Source organism: Euprymna scolopes, chromosome 43, assembly GCF_053919585.1.
Source record: "Euprymna scolopes isolate OS-2025 chromosome 43, ASM5391958v1, whole genome shotgun sequence".
NCBI lineage: Eukaryota > Metazoa > Mollusca > Cephalopoda > Sepiida > Sepiolidae > Euprymna > Euprymna scolopes.
In genome coordinates, this window is record NC_136524.1 from 17,245,062 (window position 1) to 17,263,545 (window position 18,484).

The 18,484-nt window shown below is 31.5% G+C and overlaps 1 protein-coding gene across 1 annotated transcript in view; it reads left to right on the plus strand.

The window, feature by feature from the left end:
* Window positions 1-18,484, plus strand: part of LOC145268216 (clustered mitochondria protein homolog) — a 138,885-nt gene that overhangs the window by 30,241 nt on the left and 90,160 nt on the right. The window contains exons 2-3 of the mRNA XM_080123518.1: window positions 7,994-8,238; window positions 16,202-16,373. Of these exons, the coding sequence (XP_079979644.1) occupies window positions 7,994-8,238; window positions 16,202-16,373 (417 nt within the window). The remainder of the gene's footprint in view (window positions 1-7,993; window positions 8,239-16,201; window positions 16,374-18,484) is intronic.

The following is an 18,484-nucleotide window of genomic DNA, read 5'->3' on the forward strand; positions in this document are numbered from 1 at the left end:
ATACAACCAAAAAATGGCATAAATAACCATGTTTAAATATTAAAACTTCAAAAATGTCCGATATGTCGGTACGAAGTGCATCCTTAAGATAATGACACTGCCACTATAACCACTGCTCTACAATCACGTCAGCGAAGTAACGTCGTTTTCTTTTCTTTTTTTTTTTTTTAATATTTAAACTAATTCAAGAAAGAAGGTTTTTGTGCATGCGTGTTTTGCTAAATTGTCATGAAGGAATAATTTTTTTTTTTTGCTACCCTCCCTCATTGCAAACCTTTATTTCTATAGGAAATAATTGACCGCTTTTTTCTAATTTTCACATATTATTCAACTGAGACATCGCCCTTTCAGATGGTACCGGTTTCGACTCAGTTTGATCCCGCTGAGAAAAGTTTTAGGCAGGCATACAAACATACATACATTCAAACAGACAAGTGAGATTTGTATAATAGATGTCCATTCTGTTGTACAAAAGTTGAAAAAAAAAACAAGTAAAAAAAATTGCCAGACAAAACCATTTCAAAAGTTTGAAAGAAAAGATAAAGCAGATAGCAAGTCTGACAAACCTTTACAATTTTAAATGAATTTGGAAAGAAATTCTTCACTCTCTTTCCGTAATGAAATATTTTCTATTTTTCTTTTTTTAAACTTTCCAGTTTGAGACATTTTCTTTCTTTTTCACTGCACTAATTGTGATGTTATTTTATATGAACCTTAGTGTGAACATTAGCGAAGCATAATTTTTGACTAAAGGTGTAAACACGTGTTACATTTGTTACAACCAGTCAGCAAAGAAAAGATCTGAACAGATCGTCCTGTTAATGTTGCATCAAAAGGCTGGGTGCATTAGAAGGGATTAAGATAAATAAAATAAATGTTATTTAAAAAAAATAGATATCTGTATTAAAAAGCCATTTTTGCTTCATTAAGTTCAATAAACGTTTCTAGCTATTTCTATTCCAAGCCAGTAAATGTGGAATTAGTTGATTTCTTGTAAACTTTCATCTGTCCTTACTTTGAAAAACTAATTTCCATATAATGTACCTCAAATTACCAATACTTTTGATAACTCTAGTCATAAATGTATCTAAAACTATGAGTAAAAGTGAAAATGTATGTATGTATGTTTGTGTGTCTGCTAAAAACTTTCGACAGACAGAACAAAAATTCACAAACTTGGTATCATATGAAAGCCCCATCCTTCGCCCGATAAATATAAAAAAATTGGCCAAAAACGTTAATTTTTTCACCCTAAAATCAGCACTTTTCTACAGGGGAGGGGGGGGGGTCAGCAAAGACCGTCCTCTCATAACGAGATCGATTCTACGCATGTGTCAAACGATGTCATAACCTGATTTAGTTTAAATATTTGAAAAACTGACCTAATTTCATGTACGGCGTGTTAGCTCAGTTGGTTAGAGCGTTGGGTCATTATCTAAACGTTTTTGGTTCGAATCGTGGTGTGAGATGTCTTCTTTTTTTTTTTTTTCGATTTTAATATTGAAGCAGGGTTATTTAAGCCATTTTTCACGTAACGTTCGTTTTTTCTGTTTTTTTTTTTACTTCGCTTATTCTTAGGTTTTCATTAACCCCTCCCCCCCCCCAATCCCGACCGACCACATACACCCAAAAACACCCGGGTACCCACCGATTTTAAAAATTTTAATATTGAAACAGGCTTATTTAAGCCATTTTTCACATTTTTTTTTCTTTTTTTTTTTTTTTTTTCACATTTTTTAAAGCAGTTTTAACGTTCATTTTTCTGTTGTCTTTTTTGTTTTTCGATTTTTACATTTAACATCGTTCGTTTGCCTTCATTTTTTTTTTTTGCGTTTTATTCTTGTTTTGATCCCCCCCACCCCACCCTACCGCCTGGGTACCCTCCTCGCGTTCGTTTTTCTGTTTTCTTTTTTGTTTTTTTTTTTACTTTGCTTATTCTTAGGTTTTCATTAACACCCCCAACCCTGATCGACCACACACACCTACAAACACTTGGGCAACGCCGGATACTCCCCCCCCCCCCTAGTACTTTATATAATGCACATAATGTTTCAAGCAAATTACACCACTCTTTGAATCTAGATTTTGTTCTTTTAAGTTTAAGCAAGAGAAATAGTGTGAAATTCTGTATGAAAAAATTTGCTTATTTATCTTTTAGTCTCTACTAGCTTGGGTGCCCGGCGTTGCCCGGTGTTAGGAGATGTGTGTTGAGCAAAAAAAAAAATATAATAAAATAAAAGCTAAGTAGGCAAGCTCGAAGCCGTACCACAAAGGAGGAAAAGAATGTTAAAAAAAAAATGTGACGTCTTTAGTGTTTCATCCATCGCCAAACCGGAAATGGTGAAGGTTTAAATTAAGGCTAGTCAATCAAAAAGAGGGGATGACTTTCGAAAATATTGGCAAAAAAGCGACCCTTCCCTGTAGAAATGTGCCCGTTTTAGGATGAAGGTGCTTTTAGCTGATATTTTGATATTTGTTGTCCAAAGGGTCGAGCTTCAAAGTGGTACTGATCTCGTGAAAATCTGTCGCCTCTGTCAAAAGTTTTAGCCAGACATGATGATGATGATTGCAACGTCTTGTCAGACGAGTGCCACTTCTTGAGGTACTGAAAGTCCATGAGCCCGAAGATAACCTTAACTTTAGTCCTGCCGAAAAAAAAAAAAAAAAATTCACACGCACAAGCAAACATGACACTGGACGGTCACTGGTATATATACATGCACGCATGCATACACATATGCACATACACACATACAAATAACCCACATATATGCATACATACATACAGATTACATATATGCATACATAGACATACTTATACATAAACATACACAAGACGGTCATTGGCATGCATACGCACACATATATATATTTAAACGCAAATATACATATATACAGATACACACATCTGTAAACATACACATATATGTACATACACCATGAATACACATACATACGTATACAGACACACATGCATACATACAGATATACATACATACACATATATCTACATACATCCATACGTACACATAGCACATACATATATACACACACTTACCTACATATACATACACGTATGTAAATATGCACTGATACATACAGATATACATACATACACACCTACAAATACATACACACATATGCATACATACATCCATTCATACGTACAAATACGCACATACATATATACACACACTTACCTACATATACATACATGTAGGTAAATATGCACTCATACACACATACATACATGCCCACACATACACACATACATATATACATACATACATTTAAACAGATAGGTGAGATTTATATTATAGGTGTATTTTCCTCCCCACAAGGGCAAAGTTAGACACAAGATTAGTTTTTTTATGTGGAGAAAATCAAGTTTGATAAAAAAGGATACTCTGAATTGGGATAAAAATTAAAATTGCCTTAGTCTAGAAGGATTTTTCTGCATTTACCTAGGGCAGAAAAGAACAGATACTCCGCTTTGTATTATTTATTTGCTATGAGGTAGAAAATGCAACTTAGGAATTGGGCACAAGGCCATCAGATACTGTTCCTAGCCAAAAGGCCAACAAGTTATCTTTTAGTTTTTTTATTCAAGGTCATAGTTGTCAATTGTACTTTAAGAGTCACTTAAACATTTTTCTTTTTAAATTTTGAGTAAATATTCTAACAATTGTAAAAAAGGTCATTGGTTTGTATGTTGGTTTTGAAGTTAATTATTTCTCTTTTCTACAGCATTTTGTGCAATTCAGCTGAAAAGATAGTTCATTGAGACTTTGTGTTCAATAAATGCTTATTTACATTTTATATTTGTGTCGCGTCGATTTTTACCTCCCCCCCCCCGTAACAGTTAAGTCTACCTTTTCTTTCCTTTTTAATTTAAGATTCTTTCCCTTCCTTTTTTCAGCTATTCTTTTTTACTACTTATTATTAAGCACAAGTGCTTAGTGCTCAACATTGATGTATTTTTACATTTTACTTTTTATCTATTTAATATTTATGCTTAATTTTTAAAATTTTGAATACTTTTACAAACATGAAAGTTTTATATTAATAAAATGAGTCTTATCTCCAAGAAAGAATCTATAGAAACACAGGAAATTCCATTTGTACAATTATTATTGGAATTTTCCATTTTTGCCTTTAGTTGTAACTGAACGCCCTTTGTCTTGTTTGGCAGTGCAGTGCAGTGCTAAAAGGCAGCTGGTTTGTGTCTTTTCTTTTCCTTTCTTTTTTGTTTTTCAAGGTTATCTATTTCAAGGTCAGCTAAGGTTATTTTATATATTGGACTATTTTTTTCCTTTCTTTTCTTATTTGGTAATAACTGTGTGTGTGTGTGTGTGTGTGTGTGTGTGTAATCAGTTGGAAAAATAGAACTGTAATCTATTTGTAAGTTTATATATTTTTATATGAATTCATAATTTATTTGTGATTTTAAATATGCATTTGTAGAGAGTAGGTGGATCTTTTATTTATTTATTTATTTATTTATTGTTCACGTGGCTCATTTCCATGTTATTTTTCCTTTCATATTCTCAGAGCAATGCTTCTGACAAATAGGCAGGATTGCTATTTTTAATTGGGTAATATATGGCGATTTTCAATCCTCTCATAATATTCATCATCATTCAATTGTCAATATCTTTATTTAATCCATGGAGATAGCATGCTCTTATTCCATCAGCCATGACTGGGTAGAACTCCTATGTAATCCACAAGTAACTAAAGTACTTGGTAAAATTTAGATGTAAGTATATTCTTCTGGAGGTTGAAAGTTCAATCCTTAGTGTGGTAATACTCAAAATACAATCGTGAATTATTTAGAACTTCTACCCAGATCTATTTTTTTCTTTTTTTCAATTGAAAATCTGGTTACAAAAAAATTTCTTACATGTTTAGTTAGATCTATTTTGTTATCAATCATAAATATTTAAACAATTTAGATAGTGGTCAAATATCGTGTTTTGCTTTGAACAACCGAAAACATGAAATGTTTTTTTTGGTTCACATGTACGAGTGGTACAAATTTCTGTTTTTCTTTTTTAATTTTCATCTTAAACTTTTTAATGGATTATTATCGAATGGGAACTAATCTACCTGATTATCAATAAATACATGCAAAATATTTACATATTTGTAGGAGGTGCTCAATTAAGAAAAAGACATGGAATGTAATTAAAAATCAAAATCGAATTCATTCAAAATTTGAACAATTTGTCAGCTTTAGTAAAAAAGTTGTTCCTTTTTTATATGTAAATAGGTGGGACAAAAAATACTTGATACTTTTTCAAAGGTCATGATTTCTGTTAGAGTGATATCACTTGTTTTAAATAACATTATTTTTATCTGTTTATTGTAATTCTTGTAAAGTTTCACAATGAGTGTCAAACACACTCTTAACAAAAAACAAACTCGCTTAATCTTACGTCTAATCCTAGGTATGAGTGGCAAACCTCCTAAAACCAGTGCCCTAACAATAACGCTAAGTTCAAGTGGCAGTGTTTCCCACCAAACAAAATTCCTTGGTAAGCTACATATAAGTGTGAAAAACAACAACAACCTTTCCTTAAAGAAAAGTGCATATGATTAATGCCTCATAAAAATGAATTGGTCAACTGTCCTAAAACGCTAGAATGGTCTCGAAATGGTAAATTTATGTGAAACCAACCCCCACTCTAAATTCTAAAATTGTTTTTGTTTTGTTTTTATCAAGTCTTCAGAATGTTCACACATAATTTCCCTTAGCCCTATCATTAACCCAAAGTTAGAGTCCCCCCCCCTCTCATAATTGCATAAAGACCCTCTTAAAATCACCCGTAATTGCCTTTTACAAAACTAAAAAGTGCCCAGGATTTATCTACCATAGAAAAAAAAAAAAAAAATGGGTTAACTGCTGCTGGAATGGCTCAAAATCATTTTACATTAAATTCTAAAATAATTTTCTATCTTTCAAGTTTTTCACACATGCAATTGTCTATAAAGGTAGAATCACATATTTTGGAGAGGTGGTCAAGTGAAGAGGGGTGACAATCTACAATAATACCAAAGAAATATTGCAATATATTTATTTTTAAACAGTCCTAGATTTAGATTTCAGTTTTTTGTGCATAAAGTGCATTACAATTCAGCTTTTGAGTTCTAACTTTTTATTCTTTTAATGGATACATGGCATTTTTAAGGAGTTGCAGCACTTTTACTACACTTTTGTAGATTTTCCAGAAATCACAAGTTCCTAATTTCTTTGCCTGAATGTGTTTTCTGGTGGTTTCGGTATATTCTCTCTTAGCTCTTGCTACTTCTTCCTTTCAATTACTTCTAGCTTCTATAAACTTTTGTTTATACGGGTCTTATGTCAGATAAATATTCAATATGCATGTTGCTTCTCAGCAACAGCAACTGCACAAGTAGTAGTAAAGCATTGGGGAGAGTGGGGTTTGCTATAGAACATGTGCTTCAATTGCTGCTTTGAACCATACAGTGGTCTCATTTGCGCACTGTTCCACAGGAAAATACATTTCCTTATGGGACATCTCTGATGTGATCCCTAATGGCATCGCAATCAGCCTTATTGTAGTATCTTGTCGTTTTCAGCAATGACTCTTCAACTTGGGGTTGAGAGTTTAGAATGATATCTATAATTTCACAGCATGATCAGCATCCCTGAGTGGGCAATGAGCATTTGCTACACAATCTTCTGGAACTGTTGTCAGAAATAGATCCAGAAGTGAGGCTTGCTAGTCTTGACGATCTGGGAGACAGGTCGGGAATTTTACTGTTTATGTCAAGAAATGGGATACAGAGAAGTTCTGGATGGTGCTACCAGCTGTGTCTGTGTAGTTAGAGAAGCCAAGCCAATTATTGTGGTGGGCATTAAGTCACCAAATACATGTATTTGGGTACTAGTGTCAAGGGAGAGTGCTACATCTATGCTGTCAGAGGCATGATTGATTATAGTACAGTACTTGGTTGAGGGAGAGCGATAAAGAAAATATAGGTAATTAACGCTATGTTGTAAAGTTAGTTTAAAGCACATGAAGGGCTGGTCATCTGATTCTAGTCATGGGGAAACTGTCCTGTAATGAGCCTCAAATTTGTGCAATTTAATTATGCTATCATTTTAAATAGTTTGTTGAAATAAAATTAGTTTATCAATTATGCAAGTAGCTATAATATTTACTTTAAACACATAGAATTGTTTATTTGATAAGAATGGTGAAAGTTTTTATCAATGTCATGAGCTGATTTTTCTTAGCTCAGACATTTTTCTTTTTACATTTGAACAAGAATGGGTAGTTAGATTTTGTATAAAATAATTTTTTTTATTATTAGCAATATACAATTGCAATTTATATTGCGTTCTTTGGTTACATGTTATCATGGTAAACATTAGTTGGTTTGTTTACTGCAAACACATTTAGAAATTCATTTCCATGTTGTTTTTGATATAACTCCTTATATTCAGACTGTTTAACCAAATCTTCGCGTACAGATTCTTTACTAACTCTTTATATGAAAATGTTTAACCTTAGCATCCATGGCATTTTATTCTAACATTTCATTTCAATTAACAAGCATAACTGAATACAAATTTTTGATTTTCAGAGATTTTTTTTTTAGGGAAATTAGGTTACCTATTTTTGAAAACCTGTACAATAACATTCTAACATGCATCTGAGGATAAGACGTGTTGAAAGATAAATAAATGGAAATATGTATGTGGATTATATCTTTTACCAGACGTTTTAATTGCATCTTTGTTTTCACAACAAAAATGTATATTTTTATTTATCTTTTAACACCTTATGTACAGATATGAAGTGGCCTGTGGTATAAACTACTATGCTCACATTCTAAAATTGATAAAATCATATTTGCACATAATTTCAGTTTCCTTTTTTCTCCTCTATATTATGTTCCATCTTATGATGAATTTAAAATTAATCTGTTTTAACTAAAGATTTCTAATTTTTTATTTTTCTAGTGGTAGACATGGCTAATGATGTGGCCGTGAAATGGGATAATGGTGTACAGTCTACTGAAGATAACCAGACTGCTGTTCAGGTGAATGGTTTTAAGGAGCATACCACTGAAAATGGGGTGGTCAACAGTGAGAAGAAAGAAAGTAAAGGAGAAAAAGAAAATGATGATCAGGAATTTGTCTTGATCCAAGACACTGGATTTACAGTCAAAATTGTAATTCCTGGAATGGATCCCATTGATCTTCCTGTAAGTTTTTATTTTGTTATTTTTTGTTTTGTTACATCAGACAATAAGAAATGTGCTAATTTAGTCAGCTTTTTATTTAAATCTATTTTTGTTAACAAAAAGCATAAGTTTTTTTTTCTTTTAAAAAATTAACTTTACTAACTCACTTTCTCCTGATTCTATGGAGTCACATATTTTTTTGTGTGGTAATATATATATATATATATATATATATATATATATATATTTAATTACATACATAGAATGACCGCTCTAACAACAAAGGGTAGTTTTTCTTTAAAAAAATTAGTGCTTATTTACCAAAGTTTGCAGAGCAGTGATGAGTTAGTCTGATGAGATTCTTCTTGAAATATTGCAACAAAATGACGATCTCCGATCTTCAAGAAACATCGCTCATCACACTAAAACAGTGTAGATACATATATTTACCATTTATTGAAAAAAACTTTTAAAACTTTCAAAAATTGATTTTTTCTTGGAAATACAAAAATAAATTAGGCATTAAGTCATTCAAAAGTGTCTATGGTCACCCTTCTCACTGTACTTTTATATATGTTTATCATTTTCCTGGCTAGAATCTTCAATCACCATAATACTGCATTCATTCCAGATGTCATCCTGCTGAAGATTCTCAAATCTCATTTTTTATTATTATTATATACTTTGATCTCTAATAAAATATTTTGAAATTATTTTATATTTTTTCTTATTTTGTTTTTTAATGGGTTTTTATATAATTGTATTTTTAATGGGTTCTCATATAATTGCTACGAAATTTCTAGAACTTTTAGTTTTGATACATTTTTTTACTTATATAAATTGAAAAGTATATAAGTATATTTTTTGTCCATTTATTAATTTTCTTTGTACAATACCATCTATTAGCATTAAATTTCCCAAGTCATAGTGGGAAGAATAGAAAAACATTTCAAATATTTACAAGGTGATTTCACTTTGATCTAAGCTCTTTGAAATGCAAATTTGTCTTTTAGTAGCTGTCCTGTTGACTATACTATTTCATCAGACATTTTTTTATATAGTAGAATTGTTCAAGCAAGACTAATGATTTGTATAAAATATGAAAAGTGAGACTATAATGTTGACGATTGATGCATGTTAAAAACAATAATTTTTTTACTCCAAACAAGGCACATTGTCATTGGGATGTAAGGGTGCTATTGTGGATTAGAGCCCAGATTAATAGGGGGCATCCGAAGTGTGTGGGGCAGAGGTGAAGATATATCTATTTCTGGTTATGTATGGTTTCACATATATTTCACATGACATGAAAGTTTCTTCTGAAATTATGAAAAATTGCCTGTAAAAAATTCAATTTTGTGGAATTATAAGTGTTTGCAACCATTCTGTAGGTGATTTGCCAGGCTCTGTAATAGCCATAATTAAAAGCTGTGCTGAATTACTCTTGGAACTGGAATCTGTTTTTATGTAGAAAAAGCAGTTAATACAGCTGACTAGAAAATAGTTTTGATAGTTTTATTTGGTGGGATTCCACTACATTCTATGTTTTCCTCTTTTCCTCTTCATAATAAGAATAACAGAAAATTGACATGCTGATTTCAGGGAAAGATAAAATAGACAAAGATTAGACTCTTCAACAATAGTCAAACATTTTAGCTTTGATATATATATATATATATATAAGAAAATTGAAATATTGCTGACACCAAAGCTTCGGTGTCAGCAATAACTTTGGTGAAAATGTGTTGGTTGACCACCAGAAGACTTACTTTGTATTACTTAATAAATTTCAGTGGTTGTCGCCATTCTTAACATGAGGAGGTGGGGGTGTTGTAACAATTTGTGCTTTCTTGTAATAAGGCTTGCTTATCTGCTTCTGGTTCTTCGTATCATCTGCTGGGCATACCTAAGTAACTTTGTAGAAATTGCAGGTTGATAAATGCAGAAGCACAATATTTTCTTTTCAAATTAAAAAGTCCATTCTTTTCCAACTTAATACAAATAAAAAAGAATTTACCATCGTTACAAACATTGGATAGTGTATGTGTTAATAAAACTTAAATAGCCCTAAAAAGCAATTTTTTAAAGTCAACCATAACTTCTTTCCCCAATGATTTTCTTGGTCAATTTTTAAGTGCTATTAATTCATGAAAGAGCATTCTTTTTTACTATCGATTATTAAAGGAAACTTATAAGGAATTCTTTGTTTTTTGTTGGGAATTGACCTAGTTTTAATCTACCTGTTTTTCACTTACAGTTTATTTTACAGTTGTTTATCTGTTTATTTATTAATAATTATCATAATGTTTATTTATTAATAATTATCATAATACATAATATCATTTTATTTTTTCCTGTATTTTGTGTTGTTATTCGAAGGTAAAGTTTATTTTGTGTATATACATGTTTTCTATTTCACTCTTGCAGTTAATTAAATTTTGCAATTCTTTAAAGTTTAGGTTAGCTAATTTTTCATTCAAACAGTTGTCTATACATGAGGCGTCTAAGTTTCTACATGTGCTGGCTTGATGTACTATTTTCCATTCTATTGTCAGTGATCATCCACTTTCCTTGAGCTTCCAGTAATTGTTGGCTGATGCTGTTTTTATTTGGATTTTTTTGTTTTTGAATGTACTGTGGTCATAATATCTGCTTGTAAATAATATTTTCAAAACTTACTAGCTAGCTCTCCTGATGTATCGAGCACTGAAGTAAATACTGAAAATAGATACATAAAAGTTTATGTAGATACATAAAATATTTAATTTATAAAACTCACTGTATCAGTTTCCTTTTTTTTTTTTTAAACTACATCTCCTTTGAGATGCCAGGTTGTAGTGCAGCGCATGGTAAAAATGATTGCATTTTTTATGTACCATATTTTTAAGGTGTTTTAGCTGGTAAAAACAGCTGCTAAGGGGTCCAAATTTTTTTTAAAAATTGGAACTTGGCAAACGTAAATTAACTTAAATTGCTCCTGTACATATGTACAAATACATATTTATACATTATAGTTGGTTCACTTTTAACTATTTCTTATCCATCTACCAATAGGCTGGAGCACTATGCTTTAGTTTTGCTTGTAGCTGATAGCACCAAAGTCATTTTTTTTTTTTTATATATATAATTTGCAGAATGTAAGAGATATAATTATTTCCACAGCAAGCAATGTTGCAGCTCACAAGTCATGACAGCAAACAAACCAGAAGTCAAGTTTTGCCCTTATTTGGGCTCATTAGGGGAACATCTGAACTCGGGATCATGATGAGCCCAAATGAAGGCAAAACTTGATTCTTGGCCTCATAGTCTGTTGGCTGTCATGGCTCTTGTGAGCTGTGATGTTTCTTTACTCTGTGTGTGTGTGTGTGTGTGTGTGTGTGTGTATATATATATATATATATATATATATATATATATAGTCTCTATGAACTCAAATCCAAATGCTCTGATAAAACTAGTTTTAACAGCTAAGTGTAAGAGAATTAAACCATATTTATGCCATTTCAAGCAGACAACATAATAAACAACCTTTCATGATGTTCAACAAATCACGTGGACAGCAACATGCATTTGACTTAGTTCAGGCAAATGACATTTTTCTTGAAAGCCTGTCCAAAAGAGGGTTATAAATATTTGATTACCTACATGCGTGTACATTCTTTTGCTAGTGGAATCATCAGTATGGAGATAACAGCTGGTCACATGATTCAAACTCTGGACATAAATCTCCTTTGACTCATTTTCTCGTACTTAAACCAAATGGCCAATTCAACAGCTATGTGACAAGCTGAAAAATAAATACTATTGTATTATGAAGTGGACAATATTGTCAGCCATATAGTGTTTGCATAGACAGAAACTTTACGTTTTAGCTTAGGTTAAAGAGCTCATCTGAAAGAGGACTATAGATGATCATTTAATAATATTTAATTATTATCTATATATTTGCTGCATCTTCACAGATGGGTGTGGTCTTTTCCACTGTCATCTCTTCTGTCCATGAATTCATAGGTGACTTTTTAAACCATCTACATATCCTATAGCAAAGGTGTCAGACAAACTTTATAATTTCCACAAAATGTAGCAATCTTTTGAAATGTGTTTTCTTTGAAAACCATCTATTTTTCACTGCATCGTCCATGATCATCTTGTTTGTTGTGCTGGTCCAAGATTGTTGTCCAATCAACTCGGTGCTGCAACAAAGGAATTGTTCCTCTGGAACAAAAATATCGAACCTAGTTTATAAACAAATGTTTATTTCTTGGATATTGAAAGTGGTACTCGCTTTTCCCAAGGTTGAATGGCAAACTTGTAGAATGAGTTTTACCTAACCAGATTGAAACACATAAGTCTCATTAACGCAATCTATTAGAGTCTCAAAGACCCAGAACCTGCCCAGAGAGGCATGCCAGCTCAACCACTCAGCAGCTTTCAGGAAAATCAACTACCTTTCTTGAACATTCAACGCCAACTGCTCATTGTTCTCTTCCTCTAGAAAGCCGGCTCTGACTGCCTCCCCTTCCCATCTCTTGGAATTTTTTTGAGTCATGAGTGATTCTGGACTTTGATCATCATTCGATCACTCAAAAGTTGACTAGTCGAGAGATCCTCTGAAGATAACATCCAGACAGTTTCTATTCATGAGGGACCTTGATACATGGCTCTTCTCACAAAAGCTGATCTCCATATGACTTTCATTCAACAAGGTATTGTTTCAAACAAAGAAAATATCTTTTTAGTGGTCAGACTCTAGCCAGAGATACTTTTAGTTCTCTGTGCCTCCCTCCCCCTTATTCTTTGACGAAGCATCTATCACTCACAATGTCTGCCACTCATATGCATCAACAAAACATGCTGCAAATTACAAGTTTACATTATTTTATCATATGAGTTTCTATCATTATTATTTTACTGGCTGAGTGGATGATTTATTTTGCCCTATTGATATGACCTCACATCTGGCTAGCAGTAAAGTGACATCATTAATATATAAGGATGATAAATATATTTGTTATCCTCCTGTATAATTATTTTTTTACTTAGCATTTGTCTGTCTTTTAGCGATTTAGATATCTTCACACAAATTTGAAAGTTGGAAAAATATGTAAAATACAGAATTTAATAACTTTTCTTTTTAATAACTTGTATTGAGGTTTGTAATAAGTATTAAGTATCAGTCTTGTTGAAACAGATGTGTGTGGTGGAAGTTTTTTAAAGATGTTTGTGTTCTGTAGAAGTCTGATGTATCTGTTCACAAGTAGTTCAGAAAGTTTCCTGTTGCATATTATGCACAAACTCTCGCTGGTAGGAGAGTTAATCATATACCCTGTTGTGGCAGATTTGAAAGAAGAAGACCTGGAACTTTTTTTGTTTTTTTAGTTCATATAAGAATTTGATCAACTTGCAAATTTCACTAAATGTGAAATGCTTGAATGATTTTTCTTATGTGTTATAATAATGGAGGCATATTTTCTGCATTTCTGATTGGCTAAAATAAGATTTTTATATTATTGATCCTTATCCAAGAGTCAACATTTTTACACAATATTTACTTATTTTATATTATTATCCAAGAGTCAACATTTTTACACAATATTTACTTATTTTTATATTATTATCCAAGAGTCAACATTTTTACACAATATTTACTTATTTTTATATTATTATCCATGAGTCAACATTTTTACACAATATTTACTTATTTTTATATTATTATCCAAGAGTCAACATTTTTACACAATATTTACTTATTTTTATATTATTATCCAAGAGTCAACATTTTTACACAATATTTATTTTATATTATTATCCAAGAGTCAACATTTTTACACAATATTTACTTATTTTTATATTATTATCCAAGAATCAACATTTTTACACAATGTTTACTTATTTTTCATTGTATCATGTGCTTTACAAATACTACAGCTATTATTAGTATTGCAAAATGGTGATACAGAGAAAATTGTTTAAAAGAAGTTGCTTTCAGTCTTTCTACATTTATTAAAGTCGGCATTGAGTCTTTTTTGATATTAAAGTTGAATATTTGATATTCATTTCATAAATAGCTACACATGTGTTGGGAATATTTTATTTTTTTCTTATATGACAATCATTGTTTGTGTGTGTTAGTATATTGATATTACAATATGTGTCGAAGATGAAAGGAAACCGTTAGCTAACAATTACATTGTGTGTGTGTGTGTGTGTGTGTGTGTGCAAGCATTATAATAGTAATGCTGATGAGCCATTAAATGCATGTCACTAAAAAGTTGACATGAAGCCACCAAATACCATAATTAATAATAAGCTGTTAAGAGCTCTTCATTCAAACTCCTAGGCTTAACATTCACAGGCAACATGAATTGGAACAAATATATTGAAGACATTGCCAAGGCTGCTGCAAAAAAAGGTGGGTTTTCTTTACCGTGCTAGAAGATGACTCGCACCAGAGAGTATCTGATATCTTTTTACAAAGCCACAATTCATCCATGCATGGAGTATTGTTGCCACATCTGGGCTGATGCATCTACCATTAGTCTCTCCCTTTTTGGTAGGGTAAAAAAAAAATCTATAACCTAATAGGTTCTACACTATCAAGCAAACTTCCACCTCTGTTCCATCTTTGCAATTTTGCTTCCTTATGCGTGTTTTAACAAGCATTTTAATAGAATATGCTTTGATAAATTCATAGCATTTGTGCCTCTTCTAACCCGACAACCAGCAAAATTCCGCTCCTTCACTTGCGAGATTCCTAGATGCCAGAATGCCTTCTATTCTAATAGTTTCTTCTGAACAGACTTTGGAATTTCCTCTTGGTCTCCTGCTTTCCTGACTATACTGACTATACTGGCTATACTGACATATACAAGTTTAACTGTAGACACATCTCGCTGCTCAACTCTCCACATAGTGTCCCTGTAGATATGATCCCAAATAGTAGCCTCTTATGTCCAAGTGGCATTGTTTGGAGTAAAATAACAGTAAAACAGAAAAGCAAACAAAGAATCTAAACTTAAAAACAAACTAAAGAGATAAACTAAAAGTGTGAATGAGCATAAATGTAAACTTACATAGTCTCAATTCTACTGATATGTCAATAGAGGAAAATCTTAGCAACTTTTTACTTGATTCTTTACTCGTGTCAAAGAACCATTTTGACTTAATCAGAAAAGTAACTCTAACAGACAGAACTTGTTAGGGTTTGTAAATTGTACTAAGAATCAAAGTGGTTATAATCATGTCTTGTTAATTTACAACTATACAGGTGGCGCAATCACATACTGTAACATCTAGCACTTAAATCATTTATTCTTAACAAACATTTTAATAGTTCTCCTGATTAATTTTAGCCACAAAATCTTTTAAATATATCTATGCAATTTATTAGAAAATAAATCAGTATTAAAGATAATAGGAGGGGCGATTTTATTTGAATTATTTTACTTAGTTAAATAAAATTTCTAGTCAAATTATAACATTAAAAAAAGTGCAATATAAGTGAGAGACCATTTTTTCTTACCTCATTATCATATTATGTAAGAATAAATAATTTAATTGTCACTAAAAACAAAAGACTATTGTCCAATTACTTGTATTTTCTTTTTCTCTTTTTGTTTCTAGAAATATTTTCTTAAATGTTATGAATGCAAAGATATTGAAAAGCAAGTTCTAATTGTTGATGAAAACTGTTTTGCAATATTTTTCTAGCGAGAAGATAATTCATTAAATGAATTTAATTGTTATTTTATTTCTGATTTTGACATGTTGCTATTCAGTAAGGACAAAGAAATCTAGTGTTGATTGGAAACAAAAATTTTATAATGTGGATCCATTTATTGTCCCCTTTTTAACACTTATTTTTATTTTTATGGGTTGTGTTCAATTATCTGCTGATCTCCCCCCCACCACCACCACCACCTCCAAGTATGCCAGTACTTTTTGATAAATATAGTAAAATGTTGACACTTTGTATTTTCTGCAGGTCAGCTGCATGGAGCTTGTCCAAGAGATTCATCAAGTTTTAATGGACCGTGAAGACACCTGCCACAGAACTTGCTTTTCTTTGCAAGTAGATGGAATGACATTGGATAATTTTGCAGAATTAAAAACCATTGAATCTTTGAAAGATAATACTGTAATTAAAGTTGTTGAAGGTGAGATGTTTTTATTTTCTATGAAAAAATACTGTTGCAAAATTAAGTCATGATAAAATAATGATTAGGTTTATTGATATATCTGAAGTGGCTTCCTAATACATAGCTTGGAGTATTGTGACAGTGCGCAGCAATCAAGCATTGGTTGATTTAGTCATGTTATCATCTATATAAAAGGCATAACCCAGAAATCCACCCCCTTTTTTGTCTGTCCATAGAGGTAGCAATATATTCTCTCTTTTTTTTTTCCATTTTCAATTTAATCTACAAAGTGACATCGTTATTCACCGCTTTGATTTCGTCCAGAACCAGTTCTGTAACATGTGATGCCCCTGCATATATTTAGTAAGTTTGTCTTTTCATATATGTATGCATATTTCATAATTTACACTCAGGTGTTCTCTTCTTTTGTCTTATTGATTTTTTTCCTCCTCTCTGACTTTCAGGTTTACTATTTTAATCTTTTCCCTAAAGATTTTACTTTAACTTCTATGTTTTTAAATCAGGGTTTGGGTCATGTATAAATTGTTGGTTGAAATAATAATAGTAGCAATTTGAAACTTAGAAGGCCAAAATTTTACAACAATTTTCTTAATACTACTTGGTTGGAAAAATAAATTGACTTTCTCAATTTGAAGAATCTTGTTGAAGATTGTTGGTTTGTCTACTGACACATCAACTCTTGTCATACCTTTATAAGGACATAAGGCAATCATGACACTATAGATCTGCTTGCCAATATAAAAATGACCAGTTTTATCTGTATATTGTATGAAGAATACTGAAATTATCCCATAAAAATGTTGATAAATAAATAAAAATTATTTGATCAGTTTGAAATTTTTCATGGTGATTATTGTTATCAGAGCATACTGGATTTGATAGATCAAATGTGAAAAAAAAACTGGAGTTACAATTCCATCAAATTTTCACCTATGACTGAACCTGTCACGTTCGTATAAGACGCAGAACTTCATTTGCAGCAATATAATCCAATTAGTAAATCTCCACAATTAATAGAAACAAAATTATTATCAAAATTCTGACTTTGATAATTTTCTGTGCTTTTAATTTTGACGCCCCAAAATTAAATAAGGTCCAAGTTGAAAACTTGAAAACATTATAAATATTTTGACCAGGTTAGACGGCGATTAGTCATGTGGATGTGAAAATATATCCTTTGCCTTGACAAAGATTCTAAGTAAAGCAATAGATCTGACTGGATTTAGCCGATTCCATAGTCTGTTACTGCCTGGAAAAAAATGCTTATCACTTATACACGCTTACAAATTGTTTGTTCTTCATTTTAAACTCTTACAATAATCTTAAAAAAATAAAGAGTGTAATTTTTATAATGTCATGGAAACTGAGTTAAGCCTTTTCTCAATTTAGCTTTCAAAAAATCTAGAAACAATTAAAATGGCCATAATTACCAAATCTATGGATATAATCTTAATCCTCTTACTGCTGGTAATCATTTTCCAAGAAGATTAAGCAGTTGCTTAAGAAGAAATGCGTTAGTGTGTGATTATACACATGTCTGCATATATTAGCAGATGTGCGCAAGAGAGATTCTTCAGATTTATACAGGTTTTGTCTCTATTATAACTATCTGTTTGCAGCCAACATTGCCCAAGATGCAGTGTTTAATTTGTATTTGCTTGTACATTTTTATAAATTGTACAAAAAAAGAAAGAAAAAATATTTGTTAGACAACTCTCAATTAAAAATGGTTTATTTCTTTTGCTAGTTTTTATTTGTAGGTAAATGCTTTCTATTATCAGTCAGCAGAGCTGAAATAACAAACAAAAATGACTGATACAAAGCAAAAGTTGATTTATCATCTTAAATGCTGTTATGGTCTAACTTATAAAATTTTTACATAATAGACTAGCAGGATGGGGGTTCCCAGCGTTGCCTGATCGTTAAAAAAAAAAAGAAAATAGTGACAGCCTAGTTGTAAAATCCACTTAAAAATTGTGACGGGAGTGGGGTTGGGGGGGGGGAGTCGTTACCTGATCATAAAATCTGCTTAAATATGATATTTTAATTTATTATAAAAAATTATGACTTGTGTGTCATCAACCAGAATGGAAACCAAAAGCAAAATT